General features: G+C 50.2%; 1 protein-coding gene across 3 annotated transcripts in view; it reads right to left on the bottom strand.

Moving 5' to 3' along the window:
* The window catches only part of NPR2 (natriuretic peptide receptor 2), a 390456-nt gene extending 367991 nt beyond the window's left edge, over positions 1-22465 (bottom strand). For 2 of the 3 annotated variants that reach the window (XM_073563313.1, XM_073563312.1), the window contains exon 1: positions 21162-22465. In XM_073563313.1, coding sequence (XP_073419414.1) covers positions 21162-21927 — 766 coding nt within the window. In that variant the 5' untranslated portion in view covers positions 21928-22465. The remainder of the gene's footprint in view (positions 1-21161) is intronic. The other variant, XM_073563311.1, reaches the window with a different exon arrangement.
* Between the last annotated feature and the right edge of the window lie 795 nt (positions 22466-23260).

The following is a 23260-nucleotide window of genomic DNA, read 5'->3' on the forward strand; positions in this document are numbered from 1 at the left end:
TTGTCCAGGAAATGCTTTATAGACTTGCTATGTGACATCACGGAGAGATGCATGCTGGGTTAATCCCACCTCTCCCTTTTGGATTTAGAATTACACTAGAAAACTTATACTAATCATAACTCCGTGGGGGCAGCCTGCACAGACACATATAGGGCATCCTTGGTTGTGATTTGTTGAGTACAATAATTCAAGACCAAATATGCAGTAGTTCTGATACACCGTTTAGCTGGAACACATATCTCAGGTTCTGAAAGGATTAGGCTTCGCAAGAACCACGGCAGCGACGCTGTGACCGCCCGGATTACAAAAATGTGATTTTCATATCTCTAGGGTATTTGGTTCTTATGGTATAGTCTCTCATAGTTTTATTCGTTTCAAACAAAGAAGTTTTTCCCGCTCTGAAGAGGAGAGAAGGAAACAAATGGTTGAAACAGCAGGGGGGTCTCCTATTACTAGTGCGAAAACAGGCTGTAGAGGAGGGGGGGTGGCACTGCTGTGTGTGTGTGAAGGGAGGAGGGATGAAGCTGCAGAGCTAGCAGCCTGGATTGTCATATCTGCCGGATCTTTCTGGAAAGTTACAACAGAAAACATCATATTTTGTGGACAAAACCCCATACCTCACAGACATTGTACATCACACCTCCCCCCTTAAGAGGGCGCTAAGGAGGCATTACCTCTCGGTAATCGGCCATGCGCACCTCAGCGGGTTCGCCCCGGCGGGACAACCCATCGGCATTGCCGTTTTCACTGCCCTTCCTGTGTTTTACAGTGAAGTCGTACTGTTGAAGGGCAAGGCTCCAGCGGAGCAACCTTCCATTGGTTCCGGACACTGTGTGCAACCAGCTCAGAGGGTTGTGGTCAGTTACCACCATGAAGGCGCGCCCGTACAGGTAGGGCTGCAAACGTTGCAGTGCCCACACCATGGCCAGACACTCCTTCTCGATGGTCGAGTATGCCACTTCCCTCGGCAAAAGTTTCCGGCTCAGGTACAACACGGGGTGTTCTTGGTCCCCCGAGTCGACCTGGCTAAGCACAGCACCGAGGCCAAACTCGCTGGCGTCGGTCTGTACCAGAAACGGGCGACTGCTGTCGACTGCTCTCAACACTGGAGAGTTGCACAGGGCTGCTTTCAAAGCTTGGAAAGCCGCCTCACAGTCATCTGTCCAGTTGACTGTTTGGGGTAGCCTCTGCTTGGTGAGGTCAGTCAAGGCTTTGGCAAGGGAGCTATAGTCCTGTACGAACCGCCTATAGTACCCTGCAGTGCCCAAGAAGGACTTCACCTGTTTCTTGGTCCTGGGGGTGGTCCAGGACACGATTGCGTCCACTTTTTCTGGCTCCGGACTCATGGAACCCCCGCCTACCCAGTGCCCCAGGTAGTGGACCTTGCGCATGCCTATCTGGCACTTCCCCGGCTTGATGGTCAGGCCTGCCTGGTGAAGACGCTTGAGCACCTCCTGGAGGTGCTGAAGGTGTTCCTCCCAGGTGGAACTGAAGACGGCAATATCGTCTAAGTACGCCACCGAGTACTCCTCCAGTCCCCGAAGCAGGTGGTTGACCATCTGCTGGAAAGTGGCAGGGGCATTCTTCATGCCGAAGGGCATGACCGTGGACTCGTACAGTCCAAAGGGGGTGATAAAGGCGGATTTCTCCTGCGCCTCAGGGCTCAGGGGAATCTGCCAGTATCCCCGACTCAAATCCATGATGGATATGTAGTTGGCGTTTGTCAACCGCTCGAGCAGATCCTCGATGCGCGGCATCGGGTGGGCATCAGAGGTTGTGATGGCGTTGAGCCCCCTGTAGTCCACGCAGAACCTGGTGGTTCGATCCTTTTTAGGCACGAGGACTACAGGTGAAGCCCACGCACTTTTTGACCGTCAAATCACCCCCAGCCTTAACATCTCATCGATCTCTTGGCGCATGACTTGTTGCACCGTTTCAGAGATCCGATAAGGTGTTCGCCGTAACGGGGCGTGATTCCCGGTGTCCACCTCATGAACCGCTAACTCCGTCCTCCCGGGTTGGCTGGTGAACACGGGCCGGAAGAGTTTCAGGGTGGCCATCAACTGCAACCGCTGGGACACGGTGAGCGAACCACTTATCTCCATGTCCTCAATGGACCCATTGGCCTTGGCCTGGGCCAGCATGTCCAGGAGGGAATCTTCCTCCCCATCCTCTGGCAGATTGCAGACCGGTAGGACGCAAGCTTCACGTTCGTAGTGCGCCTTCAGCATGTTGACGTGAAAGGCCTTGCGCCTACCCCGAGCATGGTCAAGCATGACCACGTAGGTGACCGGGTTGAGCTGTTGGTGGACGACGTATGGGCCTTCCCAGGCTGCCTGAAGCTTATCCGTTGGTACGGGGACCAGCACCCAGACCTTTTGACCCACCTGGTAGGTCCGCTCCCGGGCGTTCTGGTCGTACCAGCGCTTCTGGTCAGCCTGAGCCTGCGTCATGTTGTCATGCACCAACTGCGTCAAGGTCTGCATCTTGTCACGGAAGCGCATGACATAATCCACGATGGACACTTCTGTGGGGTTTGGCTCATCTTCCCAGGATTCTCTTATCAACGCAAGGGGTCCCCGGACTCGCCTGCCATACAGGAGCTCGAAGGGGGAGAACCCGGTTGAGGCCTGCGGAACTTCTCTGTAAGCGAACAGCAGGTGTGGGAGGTACCGCTCCCAGTCGCGCCCTTGGGTCTCAACCAGTATGCGGAGCATCTGTTTGAGGGTACCGTTGAAACGTTCACACAAACCATTAGTCTGTGGGTGATACGGACTCGATACCAGCTGCGTCACCTGCATTTTCTCACAGAGAGCCTCCATTAGGCGAGACATGAATTGGGGCCCTTGATCGGTAAGCATCTCCCTGGGAAATCCTACTCTTGAAAAGATGGTCACCAGTGCGTCAGCCACCTTATCTGCCCTGGTTGAAGACAGAGCTACTGCCTCTGGGTACCGGGTAGCGTAGTCTACCACGGTGAGAATGTATCGCTTTCCGGAGCTGCTGGGGACGGACAGCTGTCCTACAATGTCCACCGCGATTCTCTGGAAAGGCTCCTCTATCACCGGCAAAGGAATAAGGGGAGCCTTAAGAGCAGGCCCCGCCTTACCCACTTTTTGACAGGTGGCACAGGAGCGGCAGTAGTGTGTTACCTCTGTCCCCATCTTGGGCCAATAGAAGTGTTGAGACAGCCGTGCCTTTGTTTTGCTGATCCCCAAGTGTCCAGCGAGTGGAATCTCATGGGCAATCCGCAACAACTCGGTTCTGAACTGATAGGGGACGACCAGCTGTCTTTCCCTCAACCACTCCTTTTTAGGATCTCCGGGTACTGTCTCCCGGTACAACCTTCCTCGTTCCCAGAACACCCTCTCCTTATCAGACTTGGAGGTGGGCGTCTCGGCGAGACCTCTCAATTTCTCCAGGCTGGCATCTGAGTGCAGAGCAGCCTGGAACTCCATGCTGGAGGCTGCCAGAAGTGACGTCAGGGTCCCCTCTTTACTGGGACCCTCTGGAACTGGCTCTGGGTTCACCTCTGGTTCAGTCTCTCCTGTATCAGCAGAGGGTCCAGAAGACAGTGCGTTACCTGCGATCTGGGCACTCTGACTGCGTGTGACAGCTGCTATGTATGCTGTCTCCCTGGGGATTTCTACAGACCCACCAGCCGGTGCTGGCTTGGGCTCTACCTCCCCATCCACCCCCAACACTTCAGGAGCAGGGCTACTTATGGGCCAGTTACCTTCCTCGGTGGCACTGGTCAGCTGCATGGCATTACCTTCCTCATGGTCCCCATGCACCTCCCCATTCTCTTGAGCACCGTTGCATACTCCTGCCAGGGGTTCCTCAGCCGTCTCACTCCGCAGAGTGACGGGGCTGAGCACTTCGGTACCTGTGGACACATCTACCGCTTCAAAGAAAGGGTTAACGGGTTCAGTCGGCACAGATACATCAACCTCATCATCCTTCCTAGGGGAAGAATGGTTATCAGTTTGCTTTGGCACATTCACATCAGCATCATACCTGGGGAAAGAATGGTTGTTAGTTGCATCATTACTCATCAAGGCATTAGCAGGTAACACATTCAGTTTCCCGTCATCATCATCATCATCAGGGTTAACGTTACCCTTATTATCAGTTTGGGGAAGGGTGTCAGGGACGTAGTATGCAACCATCCGCCCCAAGTCAGTCCCCAATAAAACATCAGTGGGCAGGTTTTCAGACACTCCCACCTCCCTCAACCCGCTCCCAGCACCCCAATCGAGATAAACTCGTGCCACTGGCAAGGGACAACGGGTGCCTCCAATCCCGGTGACAGTAAGGGTTTTCCCCTCAACAAACTCTTCAGGGGCCGCCAGTCCAGGACGGATGAGGGTTCGTTCAGCCCCGGTGTCCTTGAGGCCTGTAGCAAGACGGGCCCCCACCTGAACAGGTTGAACGTTGTCGTCAGCCCTCCCAACCACACCTCCCACCAAAAGAACAGAGGCGTTGGGCCCGGGGGCCTTGGCTGGGGGGTTCTTCGGCCTGTTCGGACAGGCGTAAAAGAAGTGACCAGGCCGCTGGCAGTGGTGACACAGGCGACTGTCAGTAGCCGGCCTGTTGTTGGCAACAGGGACAGGGCCTCCGGAGGGACGGCTAGCTGGGGCATTGGGGTTGGTTGCTGGCTTACCCCCTTTCCAGCTGGTGGCGACTGGCCTCCGCGTCTCGGGCTTCCGGTTGGCCTCGTGGTTGTCGGCGATCTGCGCCGCTTTGTCCGCGTTCGTTGGTTCGCGGTCCAGGATGAACTGTCGGACCTCAGCTGGGCAGATATGCAGGAACTGGTCTTTGATCATCAGGTCCCGTAGCTGCTCAAAGGTTTCAACGGACAGTCCATGGATCCACTGGTCAAAGTGGGTCCTGAGTCCTTGCACCACATCACTGTAGCTATCATGTGGGCCACGTTGGAGGTGTCGGAACTTCTTTCGGTATACCTCAGGTGTCAGCCGATATTTGGCGATCAGCGCCTCTTTTATGGCGCGATAGTCATCATCATGCGCTTGCGGAAGAGAAGCAAACGCCTCCAGAGCTTTGACTTTTAGCCCTGGGGTCAAGTACCTGGCCCATTGGTCTTCGGGCAGTCGGTACTGTCTGCAGGCTTTCTCAAAGGCTCGCAGAAACGTGTCCAAGTCCCCGTCCTTTTCCATCACGGGAAAATGCTCTGTCCGGGGTTTAGGAGTCTGGACGCTGCTGGGCTCACTGGTTCGGGCTGTGGGGGCATTCCACCCCCGCTGGAGCATCTCCAGCTCATGGGCCCTCTGAGCTTCTGCATGGCGCTCAGCTCTCTCAGCCTGGGATTGACGCTCACGTTCGGCTCTCTCAGCCTGGGCTTGACGCTCGGCCTGGGCCTCCTGCCGATATTGCCGGATCAGTGTCAGACGACCCTCACTGTCTTCGGCAGGGAGTTCGTCCAAGGCCATTTGCAAATAGGGGTCCACCCCGTTATGGTTGAATGTGGGGCCAGCGCTCATGAGTGGAGCCTCTGCTGCAGCCCCATTGTTACTTGAGCCCGCTTCTGCGTTCGCTGGGCTCTGGTCGTTTTCCCGTTGCACCAGAGCCGCGATCATTTGGGCTTTGTTTTTGTTCGTGGTGTCGATCCGCCACACCCCGCAGAGGGCAATAAGAGATGCCTTGTTATGCTGCTTATACCACTCTGCTCCCATCGTAGCCATGGTTGCCAAATAAAAGACAGAAAAGAAAAACGGAGAAAAAGGGAGGGAATACTTGCAAGTACACACTAATGTCTCAGGACTAGTAACCACTGAGTCTGTTCTCCAAAACCTATGATGCAGGATTCCCGCAGGAACCGTGCAGGTCTTTAGTGAGAGGAATGATTGCTCAAACCAAATCACTAATGCTCTAGGATTATCCCACCGCTCTGCCACCAATATGTGACGAACAGCCCACGGCCGTTCGTCCACTTACGGAGGCGACTAACGGGGGTCCCGCTGCCACCAAAACGCGACGGACAGCGGACCGTGTCACCACTATGTCACAGTCCCACCACTGACACGGGTGTATCAGCGGACGGAGGGACGAGACACAATGCCGGCACACGGCTATCACAGGCGCAGTGGGGCTTATCTTAGTTATCCCACCACTGGCACCATGTGACAAAAATATCCAGCAAGCTAATCTCGCTCTACAATTTGCCGCAAGGGGAGTTTAATTTGGATGCCCCACCACTGCTATCAATCTTCCAAGTACTGCGGGGATTTATGTATATCCCACTTTCTCAGTTCCACTTTGGAACTTGCAGCTCATTCAGCTATATAAGACCCTTCTAGACTGCCAGCAAGCCGCAATAGCCGTACACAACGCGCTGCCACCAGTCACGGTTACTTAATTCACAGTGTTAAATTAAGAGGGTCCGTGGCAAACCCCTTGAATTAGTAGCGATTATCTATCAAAGGCGTATAGTTCGAGTCTTAGAGCATAGAGACAGATCTAAATAATTATTTCATTTATTTTCCGAAAGAGGACAGTGATTACAGATCAAAGTTGCAATAAAATTGAGACATAAAATATGTACAGTACAGGTATAAAATAAAAGTGGAGAAAACAAAGAGAGTACACTCACAGTTCCATATTGTTCCTTAGGCAGACCATGCGGCTAAGGTGGGTGGAGGCGGAGTTGCACTTCTCCGCTCATCTGGGTCTTTCTAGCACGACGACTTGAGCTGTTCTGCTCTGGTTTTGTCCAGGAAATGCTTTATAGACTTGCTATGTGACATCACGGAGAGATGCATGCTGGGTTAATCCCACCTCTCCCTTTTGGATTTAGAATTACACTAGAAAACTTATACTAATCATAACTCCGTGGGGGCAGCCCGCACAGACACATATAGGGCATCCTTGGTTGTGATTTGTTGAGTACAATAATTCAAGACCAAATATGCAGTAGTTCTGATACACCGTTTAGCTGGAACACATATCTCAGGTTCTGAAAGGATTAGGCTTCGCAAGAACCACGGCAGCGACGCTGTGACCGCCCGGATTACAAAAATGTGATTTTCATATCTCTAGGGTATTTGGTTCTTATGGTATAGTCTCTCATAGTTTTATTCGTTTCAAACAAAGAAGTTTTTCCCGCTCTGAAGAGGAGAGAAGGAAACAAATGGTTGTAACAGCAGGGGGGTCTCCTATTACTAGTGCGAACACAGGCTGTAGAGGAGGGGGGGTGGCACTGCTCTGTGTGTGTGTGAAGGGAGGAGGGATGAAGCTGCAGAGCTAGCAGCCTGGATTGTCATATCTGCCGGATCTTTCTGGAAAGTTACAACAGAAAACATCATATTTTGTGGACAAAACCCCATACCTCACAGACATTGTACATCACAACCATGATCCTAAAAATGTACAGACCATACAGTATAATGATCATACGTGTGAGGACGCTGGAACCCAGGACATGCAGTATACAGACCATGTTCTGGCCCCAGATGTGAGGATGCTGGACTCTGAACACGTATAGACCATATGGTGGTCATACATGAGAGAACGCTGGAATCTAGGACATAGAAAGACAATGTACTGGCCCCAGACGCGAAAATGCTGGATCATGGAACATGTACAAACCATGAACTGGTCTCAGATTTAAAGACGCTGGACTCTGAACATGTACAGATCATATGGTGGTCATACATGTAAGGATGCTGGACCCAAGGTCATACCTTGGACATGGATAGACTATGTACTGGCTCTAGATGTGAGGACACTGGACATTTACAGACCATGTGCTGGCCCCACACGTGAGGATGCTATACTCCAGGACATGCTCAGTCCATGTACTGGCCCTAAACGTGAAGACGATGGACCATGGACATTTACAAAACATGTATTGGCGACGATGTGACGCTGGACATGTAGAGACCATGTATTGGCCCCAGACGTGTGAACACTGGACCCCAGGACATGTACAGACCATTAACTGCAGGAATTCCACCCCCAGGCCAGGAGACAAGAGGTCTAAATAAACAACCAGTCACATTCTGCTTAGACACAGACAGACAGGTGCTCAAGACACACTGACCACGTTCTCACAGCTCATGGGCAAAGTATGAGGCCATCACTGGCTGCCGGGAAGTGGAGGATGGGGCTGAGAGATGCCAAAATGTGTCAGTAAATAATGAGAGCTGTGGGCACATTCCTGCACCTCAGAGGTGAAGTCCTCTCTGATAATCAGTCTGGTCTCTATGCATGCTCTCATTTGTACAGCTCTTTTCCAGTGTTGCCCAATACATACTACTCCACACCCTGCATAGCTACAGAACATATGGAACATCTGCTTGTTGAATCTGTGACATCCCTGCACTGACCTGCACAATGTGACATCAGACACGGAGTTAGAGGCGCTTAGATCTGGATGTGCTCGTCTTCCTCCACACAGGTCATTCATGGCTCTTCATGTATTAACCTACACGTTTAAATATCATCAGCTCCACTGGACTGAACGCTCCATGCTAGGTGGCTCATGACATACAGTTATTGACACCCCTGCAATTCTGTCAGATAATACTCGTCCTGAAAATGATTGCAAACACAAATTCTCTGGTATTATTATCTTCATTTAATTTGTCTTAAATGAAAAAACACAAAAGTGAACGAAGCAAAAAGCAAAACATTGATCCATTCACACAAAACTCCAAAAATGGGCCAGACAAAAGTATTGGCACCCTCAGCCTAATACTTGGTTGCACAACCTTTAGCCAAAATAACTGCGACCAACCGCTTCCGGTAACCATCAATGAGCTTCTTACAATGCTCTGCTGGAATTTTAGACCAGGGTTCCCCAACTCCAGTCCTCACGGCCCACCAACAGATCATGTTTTCAGGATTTCCCTTGCATTGTACAGGTGAAGCAATTATCACCTGAGAAATACTAAGGAAATGCTGAAAACATGACCTGTTGGTGGGCCGTGAGGACTGGAGTTGGGGAACCCTGTTTTAGACCATTCTTCTTTGGCAAACTGCTCCAGGTCCCTGATATTTGAAGGGTGCCTTCTCCAAACTGCCATTTTTAGATCTCTCCACAGGTGTTCTATGGGATTCAGGTCTGGACTCATTGCTGGCCACCTTAGATGTATCCAGTGCTTTCTCTCAAACCATTTTCTAGTGCTTTTTGAAGTGTGTTTTGGGTCATTGTCCTGCTGGAAGACCCATGACCTCTGAGGGAGACCCAGCTTTCTCACACTGGGCCCTACATTATGCTGCAAAATTTGTTGGTAGTCTTCAGACTTCATAATGCCATGCACACGGTCAAGCAGTCCAGTGCCAGAGGCAGCAAATCAACCCCAAAACATCAGGGAACCTCTGCCATGTTTGACTGTAGGGACAGTGTTTTTTTTCTTTGAATGCCTCTTTTTTTCTCCTGTAAACTCTATGTTGATGCCTTTGCCCAAAAAGCTCTACTTTTGTCTCATCTGACGAGAGAACATTCTTCCAAAACGTTTTAGGCTTTTTCAGGTAAGTTTTGGCAAACTCCAGCCTGGCTTTTTTATGTCTCGGGGTAAGAAGTGGGGTCTTCTTGGGTCTCCTACCATACAGTCCCTTTTCATTCAGACGCCGACGGATAGTACGGGTTGACACTGTTGTACCCTCGGACTGCAGGGCAGCTTGAACTTGTTTGGATGTTAGTCGAGGTTCTTTATCCAACATCCGCACAATCTTGCGTTGAAATCTCTTGTCAATTTTTCTTTTCCGTCCACATCTAGGGAGGTTAGCCACAGTGCCATGGGCTTTACACTTCTTGATGACACTGCGCACGGTAGACACAGGAACATTCAGGTCTTTGGAGATGGACTTGTAGCCTTGAGATTGCTCATGCTTCCTCACAATTTGGTTTCTCAAGTCCTCAGACAGTTCTTTGGTCTTCTTTCTTTTCTCCATGCTCAATGTGGTACACACAAGGACACAGGACAGAGGTGGAGTCAACTTTAATCCATGTCAACTGGCTGCAAGTGTGATTTAGTTATTGCCAACACCTGTTAGGTGCCACAGGTAAGTTACAGGTGCTGTTAATTACACAAATTACAGAAGCATCACAGGATTTTTCCAACAGTGCCAATACTTTTGTCCACCCTCTTTGTTATGTTTGGTGTGGAATTATATCCAGTTTGGCTTTAGGACAATTCTTTTTGTGTTTTTTCATTTAAGACAAATTAAATGACGATAATAATACCAAAGAATTTGTGTTTGCAATCATTTTCAGGAAGAAACTGAGTATTATCTGACAGAATTGCAGGGGTGTCAATACTTTTGGCCACAACTCTATGTATGCAGCTTCATCCATTGTACCACAATGTAACTACACATGTGAGGACTCCAGTTCTGCAGATAATATAGAGGAGAATAGAAGGTGGGCTACGTCTATAAGGATGAGGCAAAGCAAACTCACAAGGATATGGAGGTACAAGGCCATACCATGAGCCATAAAACTTAGATGGAATATAATGAACATCAGTCATCATAGCTAAAACATTTAACGGGGACCTCACTTCTGCTGACCAAAACATCTAGCAGGGACCTCATTCCTCCTGACCAAAACATCTAGCAGGGACCTCATTCCTCCTGACCAAAACATCTAGCAGGGACCTCATTCCTCCTGACCAAAACATCTAGCAGGGACCTCATTCCTCCTGACCAAAACATCTAGCAGGGACCTCATTCCTCCTGACCAAAACATCTAGCAGGGACCTCATTCCTCCTGACCAAAACATCTAGCAGGGACCTCATTCCTCCTGACCAAAACATCTAGCAGGGACCTCATTACTCCTGACCAAAACGTCTAGCCAGGATCTGACTTCTCCTGAACAAAACATCTAGCAGGAACCTCACTTAGGCTATGTGCGCATGTTGCGGATATGCTTGCAGAAATTTCTGCACTTTTCTGCATCTCTTCGCAGAAAACGCAGTGGAAAATCCGCGCCATTTTATGCATTTTTGTTGTGGATTTTCATGCGGTTTTCTATGCATTTTTGTAAACTCATAGAGCTAAATAAAGATATATTATTAAAAAAAGAATTGTGCTGTCATTTCTTTGTCCCACCTCTTCTTTTTCATTCTCCATTGAAGACCATAACATCATTACACACCATGTTCAAATTTATAATGTTTACACACACAAAACAAATATAAGTGAATATATTATATGTATATTACCAAGCTCGAGGTTCAGTAATGAACAGGTGTCAGCCAGATACCCTCATTAATAAAACGGTACGTAAAGCGTTAAAGACACACACACATAAAATCTGCGCGAGACGCAATATCTGTTTATTTTTCAAAACATTTTTTTATTAAAAAATTGCGCGGGCTCCCGCGTAACTTTCATAACCAGCAGAGGGAAAGTTGACGGCTGATGTTAATATTCTGGGAAGGAGCCAATAGCCAATGAAGGTTCCCAGGCTATTAAAGGGAATCTGTCACCTACTTTTTGGCCTATAAGATGCGGACAACGCCATCAGGGGCTTATCTACAGCATTCTGTAATGCATTCTGTAATGCTGTAGATAAGCCCCCGATGTAACCAGAAAGATAGATTATACTAACCCGGGCATCCAGTCCGATGGGTTTCGCGGTCTGATCCGGCGCCTCCCATCTTGTAGCGATGACGTCCTCCTTCTTACTTCCGCCGTGGCTCCTGTGCAGGTGTATTTTATCTGCCCTGTTGAGGGTAGAGCAGAGTACTGCAGTGCGCAGGCGCTGGGCCTCTCTGACCTTTCCCAGCTCCTGCGCTCTGCAGTACTCTGCTCTACCCTCAACAGGGCAGATAAAATACACCTGCGCAGGAGCCACGGCGGAAGTAAGAAGGAGGACGTCATCGCTACAAGATGGGAGGCGCCGGACGGGACCGCGACAACCACCGCCATGCCCCCCGGTGAGTATAATCTAACTCATTTTTCTTATCTTTCAGGTTACATCAGGGGCTTATCTACAGCATTACAGAATGCTGTAGATAAGCCCCTGATGGCCACATCGTATAGGCCAAAAAAATAGGTGACAGATTCCCTTTAATATCAGCTCACACATCTTTGCTTAGCCTTTACTGGCTAGTTTACAGGGGAACCACAGAAAAAATTGACATGGGGTCCCCCAATAAAATGGAACCAGCAAAGGCTAGACAGACAGCTGCGGGCTGAATAACAGCCTGGGAAGGGGCCAAGGATATTGGCACCACCCAGGCTAAAAACATCAGCTCTCAGCCGCCCCAGAAATGGCACATCTTATAGAAGCGCCAATTCTGGCACTTAGCCTTGCTCTTCCCACTTGTCCTGTAGCAGTGGCAAGTGGAGTTCATATTTGTGGGGTTGATGTCACCTTTCCTTTATCAGGTGACATCAAGTCCATGGCTTAGTAATGGAGAGGCATCTATATGACACCTATTCATTACTAATCCTATAGTTACATGGTAAAGGCACAGACAGAATAAAGTCCTTTATTAATCTTAATTAACCAAACTTACTGAATGCCTAATCCCCAATGCCCTCGTCTCCTGCAACAAAAATAAAATAAACCAACATAAAATACTCCCTGCCCGCCGTAGTCCATTTACCGAGTGTCCAACGACGATCTCACGTGTAGAAGATGTGACTGCTCTACCAGGCTTCCGGTGATACACTGACAGGAGGTAATCACTCCCGAAGTGTATCACTCAGCTGCTGAGAGAGTTCACTAGAGTTCATCAGCTCCGGTGCTCTCACTGTTCTGACAACAGGAGCTTACACTCTATAGATGCAGGAGGAGGAGACCTGACCACAGGAGCTTACACTCTATAGATACAGGAGGAGGAGGAGTCCTGACCACAGGAGCTTACACTCTATAGATACAGGAGGAGGAGGAGTCCTGACCACAGGAGCTTACACTCTATAGATACAGGAGGAGGAGGAGTCCTGACCACAGGAGCTTACACTCTACAGACCCAGGAGGAGGAGGAGTCCTGACCACAGGAGCTTACACTCTATAGATACAGGAGGAGGAGGAGTCCTGACCACAGGAGCTTACACTCTATAGATACAGGAGGAGGAGGAGTCCTGACCACAGGAGCTTACACTCTATAGATACAGGAAGATGAGGAGTCCAGACCACAGGAGCTTACACTCTATAGATACAGGAGGAGGAGGAGTCCTAACCACAGGAGCTTACACTCTATAGATACAGGGGGAGGAGGAGTCCAGACCACAGGAGCTTACACTCTATAGATACAGGAGGAGGAGGAGTCCTGACCACAGGAGCTTACACTCTATAGATACAGGAGGAGGAGGAGTCCTGACCACAGGAGCTTACACTCTATAGACACAGGAGGAGGAGGAGTCCTGACCACAGGAGCTTACACTCTATAGATACAGGGGGAGGAGGAGTCCTAACCACAGGAGCTTACACTCTATAGATACAGGAGGAGGAGGAGTCCAGACCACAGGAGCTTACACTCTATAGATACAGGAGGAGGAGGAGGCCTGACCACAGGAGCTTACAATCTATAGATACAGGAGGAGGAGACCTGACCACAGGAGCTTACACTCTATAGATACAGGAGGAGGAGGAGGCCTGACCACAGGAGCTTACAATCTATAGATACAGGAGGAGGAGGAGACCTGACCACAGGAGCTTACACTCTATAGATAAAGGAGGAGGAGTCCTGACCACAGGAGCTTACACTCTATAGATACAGGAGGAGGAGGAGTCCTGATCACAGGAGCTTACACTCTATAGATACAGGAGGAGGAGGAGTCCTGACCACAGGAGCTTACACTCTATAGATAAAGGAGGAGGAGTCCTGACCACAGGAGCTTACACTCTATAGATACAGGAGGAGGAGGAGTCCAGACCACAGGAGCTTACACTCTATAGATACAGGAGGAGGAGGAGTCCTGACCACAGGAGCTTACACTCTATAGATACAGGAAGAGCCCAGACCACAGGAGCTTACTCTCTATAGATACAGGGGGGGGAGGAGTCCTGACCACAGGAGCTTACACTCTATAGATACAGGAGGAGGAGTCCTGATCACAGGAGCTTACACTCTATAGATACAGGAGGAGGAGTCCTAAACACAGGAGCTTACACTCTATAGATACAAGAGGAGGAGTCCTGACCACAGGAGCTTACACTCTATAGATACAGGAGGAGGAGGAGTCCTGATCACAGGAGCTTACACTCTATAGATACAGGAGGAGGAGGAGTCCTGACCACAGGAGCTTACACTCTATAGATACAGGAGGAGGAGGAGTCCTGACCACAGGAGCTTACACTCTATAGATACAGGAGGAGGAGGAGTCCTGACCACAGGAGCTTACACTCTATAGATACAGGAAGAGCCCAGACCACAGGAGCTTACTCTCTATAGATACAGGGGGGGGAGGAGTCCTGACCACAGGAGCTTACACTCTATAGATACAGGAGGAGTCCTGACCACAGGAGCTTACACTCTATAGATACAGGAGGAGGAGGAGTCCTGACCACAGGAGCTTACACTCTATAGATACAGGAGGAGGAGGAGTCCTGACCACAGGAGCTTACACTCTATAGATACAGGAGGAGGAGGAGTCCTGACCACAGGAGCTTACACTCTATAGATACAGGAGGAGGAGGAGTCCTGACCACAGGAGCTTACACTCTATAGATACAGGGGGAGGAGGAGTCCTGACCACAGGAGCTTACACTCTATAGATACAGGAGGAGGAGGAGTCCTGACCACAGGAGCTTACACTCTATAGATACAGGAGGAGGAGGAGTCCTGACCACAGGAGATTACACTCTATAGATACAGGAGGAGGAGGAGTCCTGACCACAGGAGCTTACACTCTATAGATACAGGAGGAGGAGGAGTCCTGACCACAGGAGCTTACACTCTATAGATACTGGAGGAGGAGGAGTCCTGACCATAGGAGCTTACACTCTATAGATACAGGAGGAGGAGGAGTCCTGATCACAGGAGCTTACACTCTACAGATACAGGAGGAGGAGGAGTCCTGACCACAGGAGCTTACACTCTACAGATACAGGAGGAGGACGAGTCCTGACCACAGGAGCTTACACTCTATAGATACAGGAGGAGGAGTCCTGACCACAGGAGCTTACACTCTATAGATACAGGAGGAGGAGGAGTCCTGACCACAGGAGCTTACACTCTATAGATACAGGGGGAGGAGGAGTCCTGACCACAGGAGCTTACACTCTACAGATACAGGAGGAGGAGGAGTCCTGACCACAGGAGCTTACACTCTATAGATACAGGAGGAGGAGGAGTCCTGACCACAGGAGCTTACACTCTACAGATACAGGAGGAGGACGAGTCCTGACCACAGGAGCTTACACTCTATAGATACAGGAGGAGGAGTCCTGACCACAGGAGCTTACACTCTATAGATACAGGAGGAGGAGGAGTCCTGACCACAGGAGCTTACACTCTATAGTTACAGGAGGAGGAGGAGTCCTGACCACAGGAGCTTACACTCTATAGATACAGGAGGAGGAGGAGTCCTGACCACAGGAGCTTACACTCTATAGATACAGGAGGAGGAGGATTTCTGACCACAGGAGCTTACACTCTATAGATACAGGAGGAGGAGGAGGAGTCCTGACCACAGGGGCTTACACTCTACAGATACAGGAGGAGGAGGAGTCCTGACCACAGGAGCTTACACTCTACAGATACAGGAGGAGGAGGAGTCCTGACCACAGGAGCTTACACTCTATAGATACAGGAGGAGGAGGAGTCCTGACCACAGGAGCTTACACTCTATAGATACAGGAGGAGGAGGAGTCCTGACCACAGGAGCTTACACTCTATAGATACAGGAGGAGGAGGAGTCCTGACCACAGGAGCTTACACTCTATAGATACAGAAGGAGGAGGAGTCCTGACCACAGGAGCTTACACTCTATGGATACAGGAGGAGGAGGAGTCCTGACCACAGGAGCTTACACTCTATAGATACAGGAGGAGGAGGAGTCCTGACCACAGGAGCTTACACTCTATAGATACAGAAGCAGGAGGAGTCCTGACCACAGGAGCTTACACTCTATAGATACAGGAGGAGGAGTCCTGACCACAGGAGCTTACACTCTATAGATACAGGAGGAGGAGGAGTCCTGACCACAGGAGCTTACACTCTATAGATACAGGAAGAGGCGGAGTCCTGATCACAGGAGCTTACATTCTATAGATACAGGAGGAGGAGGAGTCCTGACCACAGGAGCTTACACTCTATAGATACAGGAGGAGGAAGAGTCCTGACCACAGGAGCTTACACTCTATAGATACAGGAGGAGGAGGAGTCCTGACCACAGGAGCTTACACTCTATAGATACAGGAAGAGGAGGAGTCCTGACCACAGGAGCTTACACTCTATAGATACAGGAGGAGGAGGAGTCCTGACCACAGGAGCTTACACTCTATAGATACAGGAGGAGGAGGAGTCCTGACCACAGGAGCTTACACTCTATAGATACAGGAAGAGGAGGAGACCTGACCACAGGAGCTTACACTCTATAGATACTGGAGGAGGAGGAGTCCTGACCATAGGAGCTTACACTCTACAGATACAGGACGAGGAGGAGTCCTGACCACAGGAGCTTACACTCTATAGATACAGGAGGAGGAGGAGTCCTGACCACAGGAGCTTACACTCTATAGATACAGGAGGAGGAGGAGTCCTGATCACAGGAGCTTACACTCTATAGATACAGGAGGAGGAGTCCTGATCACAGGAGCTTACACTCTATAGATACAGGAGGAGGAGGAGTCCTGACCACAGGAGCTTACACTCTATAGATACAGGGGGAGGAGGAGTCCTGACCACAGGAGCTTACACTCTATAGATACAGGAGGAGGAGGAGTCCTGACCACAGGAGCTTACACTCTATAGATACAGGGGGAGGAGGAGTCCTGACCACAGGAGCTTACACTCTATAGATACAGGAGGAGGAGTCCTGACCACAGGAGCTTACACTCTATAGATACAGGGGGAGGAGGAGTCCTGACCACAGGAGCTTACACTCTATAGATACAGGAGGAGGAGTCCTGACCACAGGAGCTTACACTCTATAGATACAGGAGGAGGAGGAGTCCTGATCACAGGAGCTTACACTCTATAGATACAGGAGGAGGAGTCCTGACCATAGGAGCTTACACTCTATAGATACAGGAGGAGGAGGAGTCCTGACCACAGGAGCTTACACTCTATAGATACAGGAGGAGTCCTGACCACAGGAGCTTACACTCTATAGATACAGGAGGAGGAGGAGTCCTGACCACAGGAGCTTACACTCTATAGATACAGGAGGAGGAGGAGTCCTGACCACAGGAGCTTACACTCTATAGATACAGGAGGAGGAGGAGTCCTGACCACAGGAGCTTACACTCTATAGATACAGGGGGAGGAGGAGTCCTGACCACAGGAGCTTACACTCTATAGATACAGGAGGAGGAGTCCTGACCACAGGAGCTTACACTCTATAGATACAGGAGGAGGAGGAGTCCTGACCACAGGAGCTTACACTCTATAGATACAGGAGGAGTCCTGACCACAGGAGCTTACACTCTATAGATACAGGAGGAGGAGGAGTCCTGACCACAGGAGCTTACACTCTATAGATACAGGAGGAGGAGGAGTCCTGACCACAGGAGCTTACACTCTATAGATACAGGAGGAGGAGGAGTCCTGACCACAGGAGCTTACACTCTATAGATACAGGGGGAGGAGGAGTCCTGACCACAGGAGCTTACACTCTATAGATACAGGAGGAGGAGTCCTGACCACAGGAGCTTACACTCTATAGATACAGGAGGAGGAGGAGTCCTGATCACAGGAGCTTACACTCTATAGATACAGGAGGAGGAGTCCTGACCATAGGAGCTTACACTCTATAGATACAGGAGGAGGAGGAGTCCTGACCACAGGAGCTTACACTCTATAGATACAGGAGGAGTCCTGACCACAGGAGCTTACACTCTATAGATACAGGAGGAGGAGGAGTCCTGACCACAGGAGCTTACACTCTATAGATACAGGAGGAGGAGGAGTCCTGACCATAGGAGCTTACACTCTATAGATACAGGGGGAGGAGAAGTCCTGACCATAGGAGCTTACACTCTATAGATACAGGAGGAGGAGAAGTCCTGACCATAGGAGCTTACACTCTATAGATACAGGAGGAGGAGGAGTCCTGACCACAGGAGCTTACACTCTATAGATACAGGAGGAGGAGGAGTCCTGACCACAGGAGCTTACACTCTATAGATACAGGAGGAGGAGGAGTCCTGACCACAGGAGCTTACACTCTATAGATACAGGAGGAGGAGAAGTCCTGACCACAGGAGCTTACACTCTATAGATACAGGAGGAGGAGGAGTCCTGACCATAGGAGCTTACACTCTATAGATACAGGAGGAGGAGGAGTCCTGACCACAGGAGCTTACACTCCATAGATACAGGAGGAGGAGAAGTCCTGACCACAGGAGCTTACACTCTATAGATACAGGAGGAGGAGGAGTCCTGACCACAGGAGCTTACACTCTATAGATACAGGAGGAGGAGGAGTCCTGACCACAGGAGCTTACACTCTATAGATACAGGAGGAGGAGGAGTCCTGACCACAGGAGCTTACACTCTATAGATACAGGAGGAGGAGGAGTCCTGACCACAGGAGCTTACACTCTATAGATACAGGAGGAGGAGGAGACCTGACCACAGGAGCTTACACTCTATAGATACAGGGGGAGGAGGAGGAGTCCTGACCACAGGAGCTTACACTCTATAGATACAGGAGGAGGAGTCCTGACCACAGGAGCTTACACTCTATAGATACAGGAGGAGGAGGAGTCCTGACCACAGGAGCTTACACTCTATAGATACAGGAGGAGGAGGAGTCCTGACCACAGGAGCTTACACTCTATAGATACAGGAGGAGGAGGAGTCCTGACCACAGGAGCTTACACTCTATAGATACAGGAGGAGGAGGAGTCCTGACCACAGGAGCTTACACTCTATAGATACAGGAGGAGGAGTCCTGACCAGAGGAGCTTACACTCTATAGATACAGGAGGAGGAGTCCTGACCACAGGAGCTTACACTCTATAGATACAGGAGGAGGAGGAGTCCTGACCACAGGAGCTTACACTCTATAGATACAGGGGGAGGAGGAGTCCTGAACACAGGAGCTTACACTCTATAGATACAGGAGGAGGAGGAGTCCTGACCACAGGAGCTTACACTCTATAGATACAGGAGGAGGAGGAGTCCTGACCACAGGAGCTTACACTCTATAGACACAGGAGGAGGAGGAGTCCTGACCACAGGAGCTTACACTCTATAGATACAGGAGGAGGAGGAGACCTGACCACAGGAGCTTACACTCTATAGATACAGGGGGAGGAGGAGGAGTCCTGACCACAGGAGCTTACACTCTATAGATACAGGAGGAGGAGGAGTCCTGACCACAGGAGCTTACACTCTATAGATACAGGAGGAGGAGGAGTCCTGACCACAGGAGCTTACACTCTATAGATACAGGAGGAGGAGTCCTGACCACAGGAGCTTACACTCTATAGATACAGGAGGAGGAGGAGTCCTGACCACAGGAGCTTACACTCTATAGATACAGGAGGAGGAGGAGTCCTGACCACAGGAGCTTACACTCTATAGATACAGGAGGAGGAGGAGTCCTGACCACAGGAGCTTACACTCTATAGATACAGGGGGAGGAGGAGTCCTGAACACAGGAGCTTACACTCTATAGATACAGGAGGAGGAGGAATCCTGACCACAGGAGCTTACACTCTATAGATACAGGGGGAGGAGGAGTCCTGACCACAGGAGCTTACACTCTATAGATACAGGAGGAGGAGGAGTCCTGACCACAGGAGCTTAGACTCTATAGATACAGGAGGAGGAGGAGTCCTGACCACAGGAGCTTACACTCTATAGATACAGGAGGAGGAGGAGTCCTGACCACAGGAGCTTACACTCTATAGATACAGGGGGAGGAGGAGTCCTGACCACAGGAGCTTACACTCTATAGATACAGGAGGAGGAGGAGTCCTGACCACAGGAGCTTACACTCTATAGATACAGGAGGAGGAGGAGTCCTGACCATAGGAGCTTACACTCTATAGATACAGGAGGAGGAGGAGTCCTGACCACAGGAGCTTACACTCTATAGATACAGGAGGAGGAGGAGTCCTGACCACAGGAGCTTACACTCTATAGATACAGGAGGAGGAGGAGTCCTGACCACAGGGGCTTACACTCTATAGATACAGGAGGAGGAGGAGTCCTGACCACAGGAGCTTACACTCTATAGATATAGGAGGAGGAGGAGTCCTGACCACAGGAGCTTACACTCCATAGATACAGGAGGAGGAGGAGTCCTGACCACAGGAGCTTACACTCTATAGATACAGGGGGAGGAGGAGGAGTCCTGACCACAGGAGCTTACACTCTATAGATACAGGAGGAGGAGGAGTCCTGACCACAGGAGCTTACACTCTATAGATACAGGAGGAGGAGGAGTCCTGACCATAGGAGCTTACACTCTATAGATACAGGAGGAGGAGGAGTCCTGACCACAGGAGCTTACACTCTATAGATACAGGAGGAGGAGGAGTCCTGACCACAGGAGCTTACACTCTATAGATACAGGAGGAGGAGGAGTCCTGACCACAGGAGCTTACACTCTATAGATACAGGAGGAGGAGGAGTCCTGACCACAGGAGCTTACACTCTATAGATATAGGAGGAGGAGGAGTCCTGACCACAGGAGCTTACACTCTATAGATACAGGAGGAGGAGGAGTCCTGACCACAGGAGCTTACACTCTATAGATACAGGGGGAGGAGGAGGAGTCCTGACCACAGGAGCTTACACTCTATAGATACAGGAGGAGGAGGAGTCCTGACCACAGGAGCTTACACTCTATAGATACAGGAGGAGGAGGAGTCCTGACCACAGGAGCTTACACTCTATAGATACAGGAGGAGGAAGAGTCCTGACCACAGGAGCTTACACTCTATAGATACAGGAGGAGGAAGAGTCCTGACCACAGGAGCTTACACTCTATAGATACAATTATAATCTTTGTATCATTGAGCTGACGCTGTCGGAGGAGACGAGACGTCACCTGAGAGAGGACTTACCGCGACCATTACTCTGTATAAACTGTATGACGCTGGTCACGTCATCGTCCTCCGGATACATCTGGTATCGCACCGTTAGATTGTTAAACTCCTTGTCCAAAGCCAAGAAGACCCCCTCGATGATGAAGTAATGTGGCCGGTCATCCTTCTTTACATCATGGTAAACAAGGGCGGCTCGGGAGCTCCAGTTGAAATGGTCGTGTAGATGGGAGACGAACTCTCCGAGCTTGTTTGCCGTCGGCCCAGTCCTCACCGTCGTGTTGTAGTAATTATCATCGGATTTAAATCCATAGGCCAAAGCCCCTGAAGTTATCAGGGGGAGGCGCCAGTGAGCAGCAAAGCGGGCAACAGAGGCGGCCGGGTATACGCATCCTGGACCAAACAGAACATCTGGGTTGTGGTAGAGCTTCAGGTCAACAGCCTTCAGAGGAGCCACATATTCCGAGCAGGCCCCGTCCAGCTCAGAGTTGGCAAACACAGTTTTGATGTTGTACCCGGGCAGCAGCTGAAGTTCATTCTGTGCTTGTTCCACCGCCATGCGCAGCGCCGGAGATACTCGGGGCCATGACCAAGCATAACGCAGGTTGCTCTCCGGTAGAACCACAGCCAACGTCAATGTCTGGTTCTTTGAGGAGTTCTGATATGTAGACCGTGTACAAAAGGAGAGGAAAATAAAGAAGAGAAGGGTAGCCAGAGTGGCCAGTCTCAATGCAGGGTGGCACTCCAACATGGGGATCATAGGATCAGGGACCAGGTCATCCCACATTCACGTATGCACATGGGCCATAACCTTCACAGCCAAAGGGTAGAGTCAGCCTGGGCTTCCCCTGGCCAGACAAGACTACAGAACACAGCTATCCCAGAGAAGAAGACAACTCTCCTCCTACTCCACAACCCCCCAATCCCTCACCTCTCATCCAGATGTCATACCACAAGCTCAGGGAGAGAGAAGGTCCATGGAAAGGGGCATGACTCCCCCTGCAGGAACTCAGCAGGTACAACAGCTGTGAGCTGCGCCGTAACGTTATCTGCTGCTTCGTAATAGCCTAAAAACAGACCTCTAAGCTCTTTATGTTGTGCCTGGAATCTGGAGGCCTGCACTCAGCAGAGGCATGGAGGGGGCAGGACGACCCACCCTATAGACTGTGTAGGTGCAAGGCCAGGTCTCCGGTGACACCCAGTTCTACCATCACCCATGTGTTGCCATCTGTCACCGGAGAGATCCCAGCTATGTGCATCCTCCTACTAGACCGGCCTTGGAAATATTGTGCTGGAAGCATTCCGAAATGATTACAGACAATGCTCCATCCTACAAATGCGAAAAAGGAGCCGACGTCAACCGAAGACGGGACGATCGCAGACGATGGCCTGGTCCTGTAAGGTCCCACCACAAAAAGAGGGCGAGGAACGGCAAATGGAGGAAGAAGGCGACCGGTGTCTGCGGATGGTGACCACTTCCAATGACAAGAATGGAGAGTTACATACGACTGTGCTCCTACAACCCGTCATGGCGTCAGACGGTCACCTGAGTCACTCAGAAACCGAAAATGTAGGGAACGGAATCAAAACCTGGAGCAAGTCCCAACAGCACGCGACCGGACCCTGCGTGATCGGTGCACGGTCTGACAGAAACTGTGACCTCCACCCACTGACTACGACTGTCACATGTACGAGTGTGGACAGAGTGACACCACTACACACAGCCGTGATATGTATCACTGAGGACACTGTATATATATATATACACATAGTGACATCACTACACACAGGACACCACTGATCACAGCCGTCATATCTATCACTGAGGACACTGTATATATATATATACACATAGTGACATCACTACACACAGGACACCACTGATCACAGCCGTCATATCTATCACTGAGGACACTGTATATATATATATATATACACATAGTGACATCACTACACACAGGACATCACTGATCACAGCTGTCATATCTATCACTGAGGACACTGTATATATATATATACACATAGTGACATCACTATACACAGGACACCACTGATCACAGCTGTCATATCTATCACTGAGGGCACTGTATATATATATATACACATAGTGACATCACTAT

The sequence above is a fragment of the Dendrobates tinctorius genome, unplaced genomic scaffold (assembly GCF_039654945.1).
Source record: "Dendrobates tinctorius isolate UK_male_01 unplaced genomic scaffold, ASM3965494v1 ptg000386l, whole genome shotgun sequence".
Taxonomy (NCBI): Eukaryota; Metazoa; Chordata; class Amphibia; order Anura; family Dendrobatidae; genus Dendrobates; species Dendrobates tinctorius.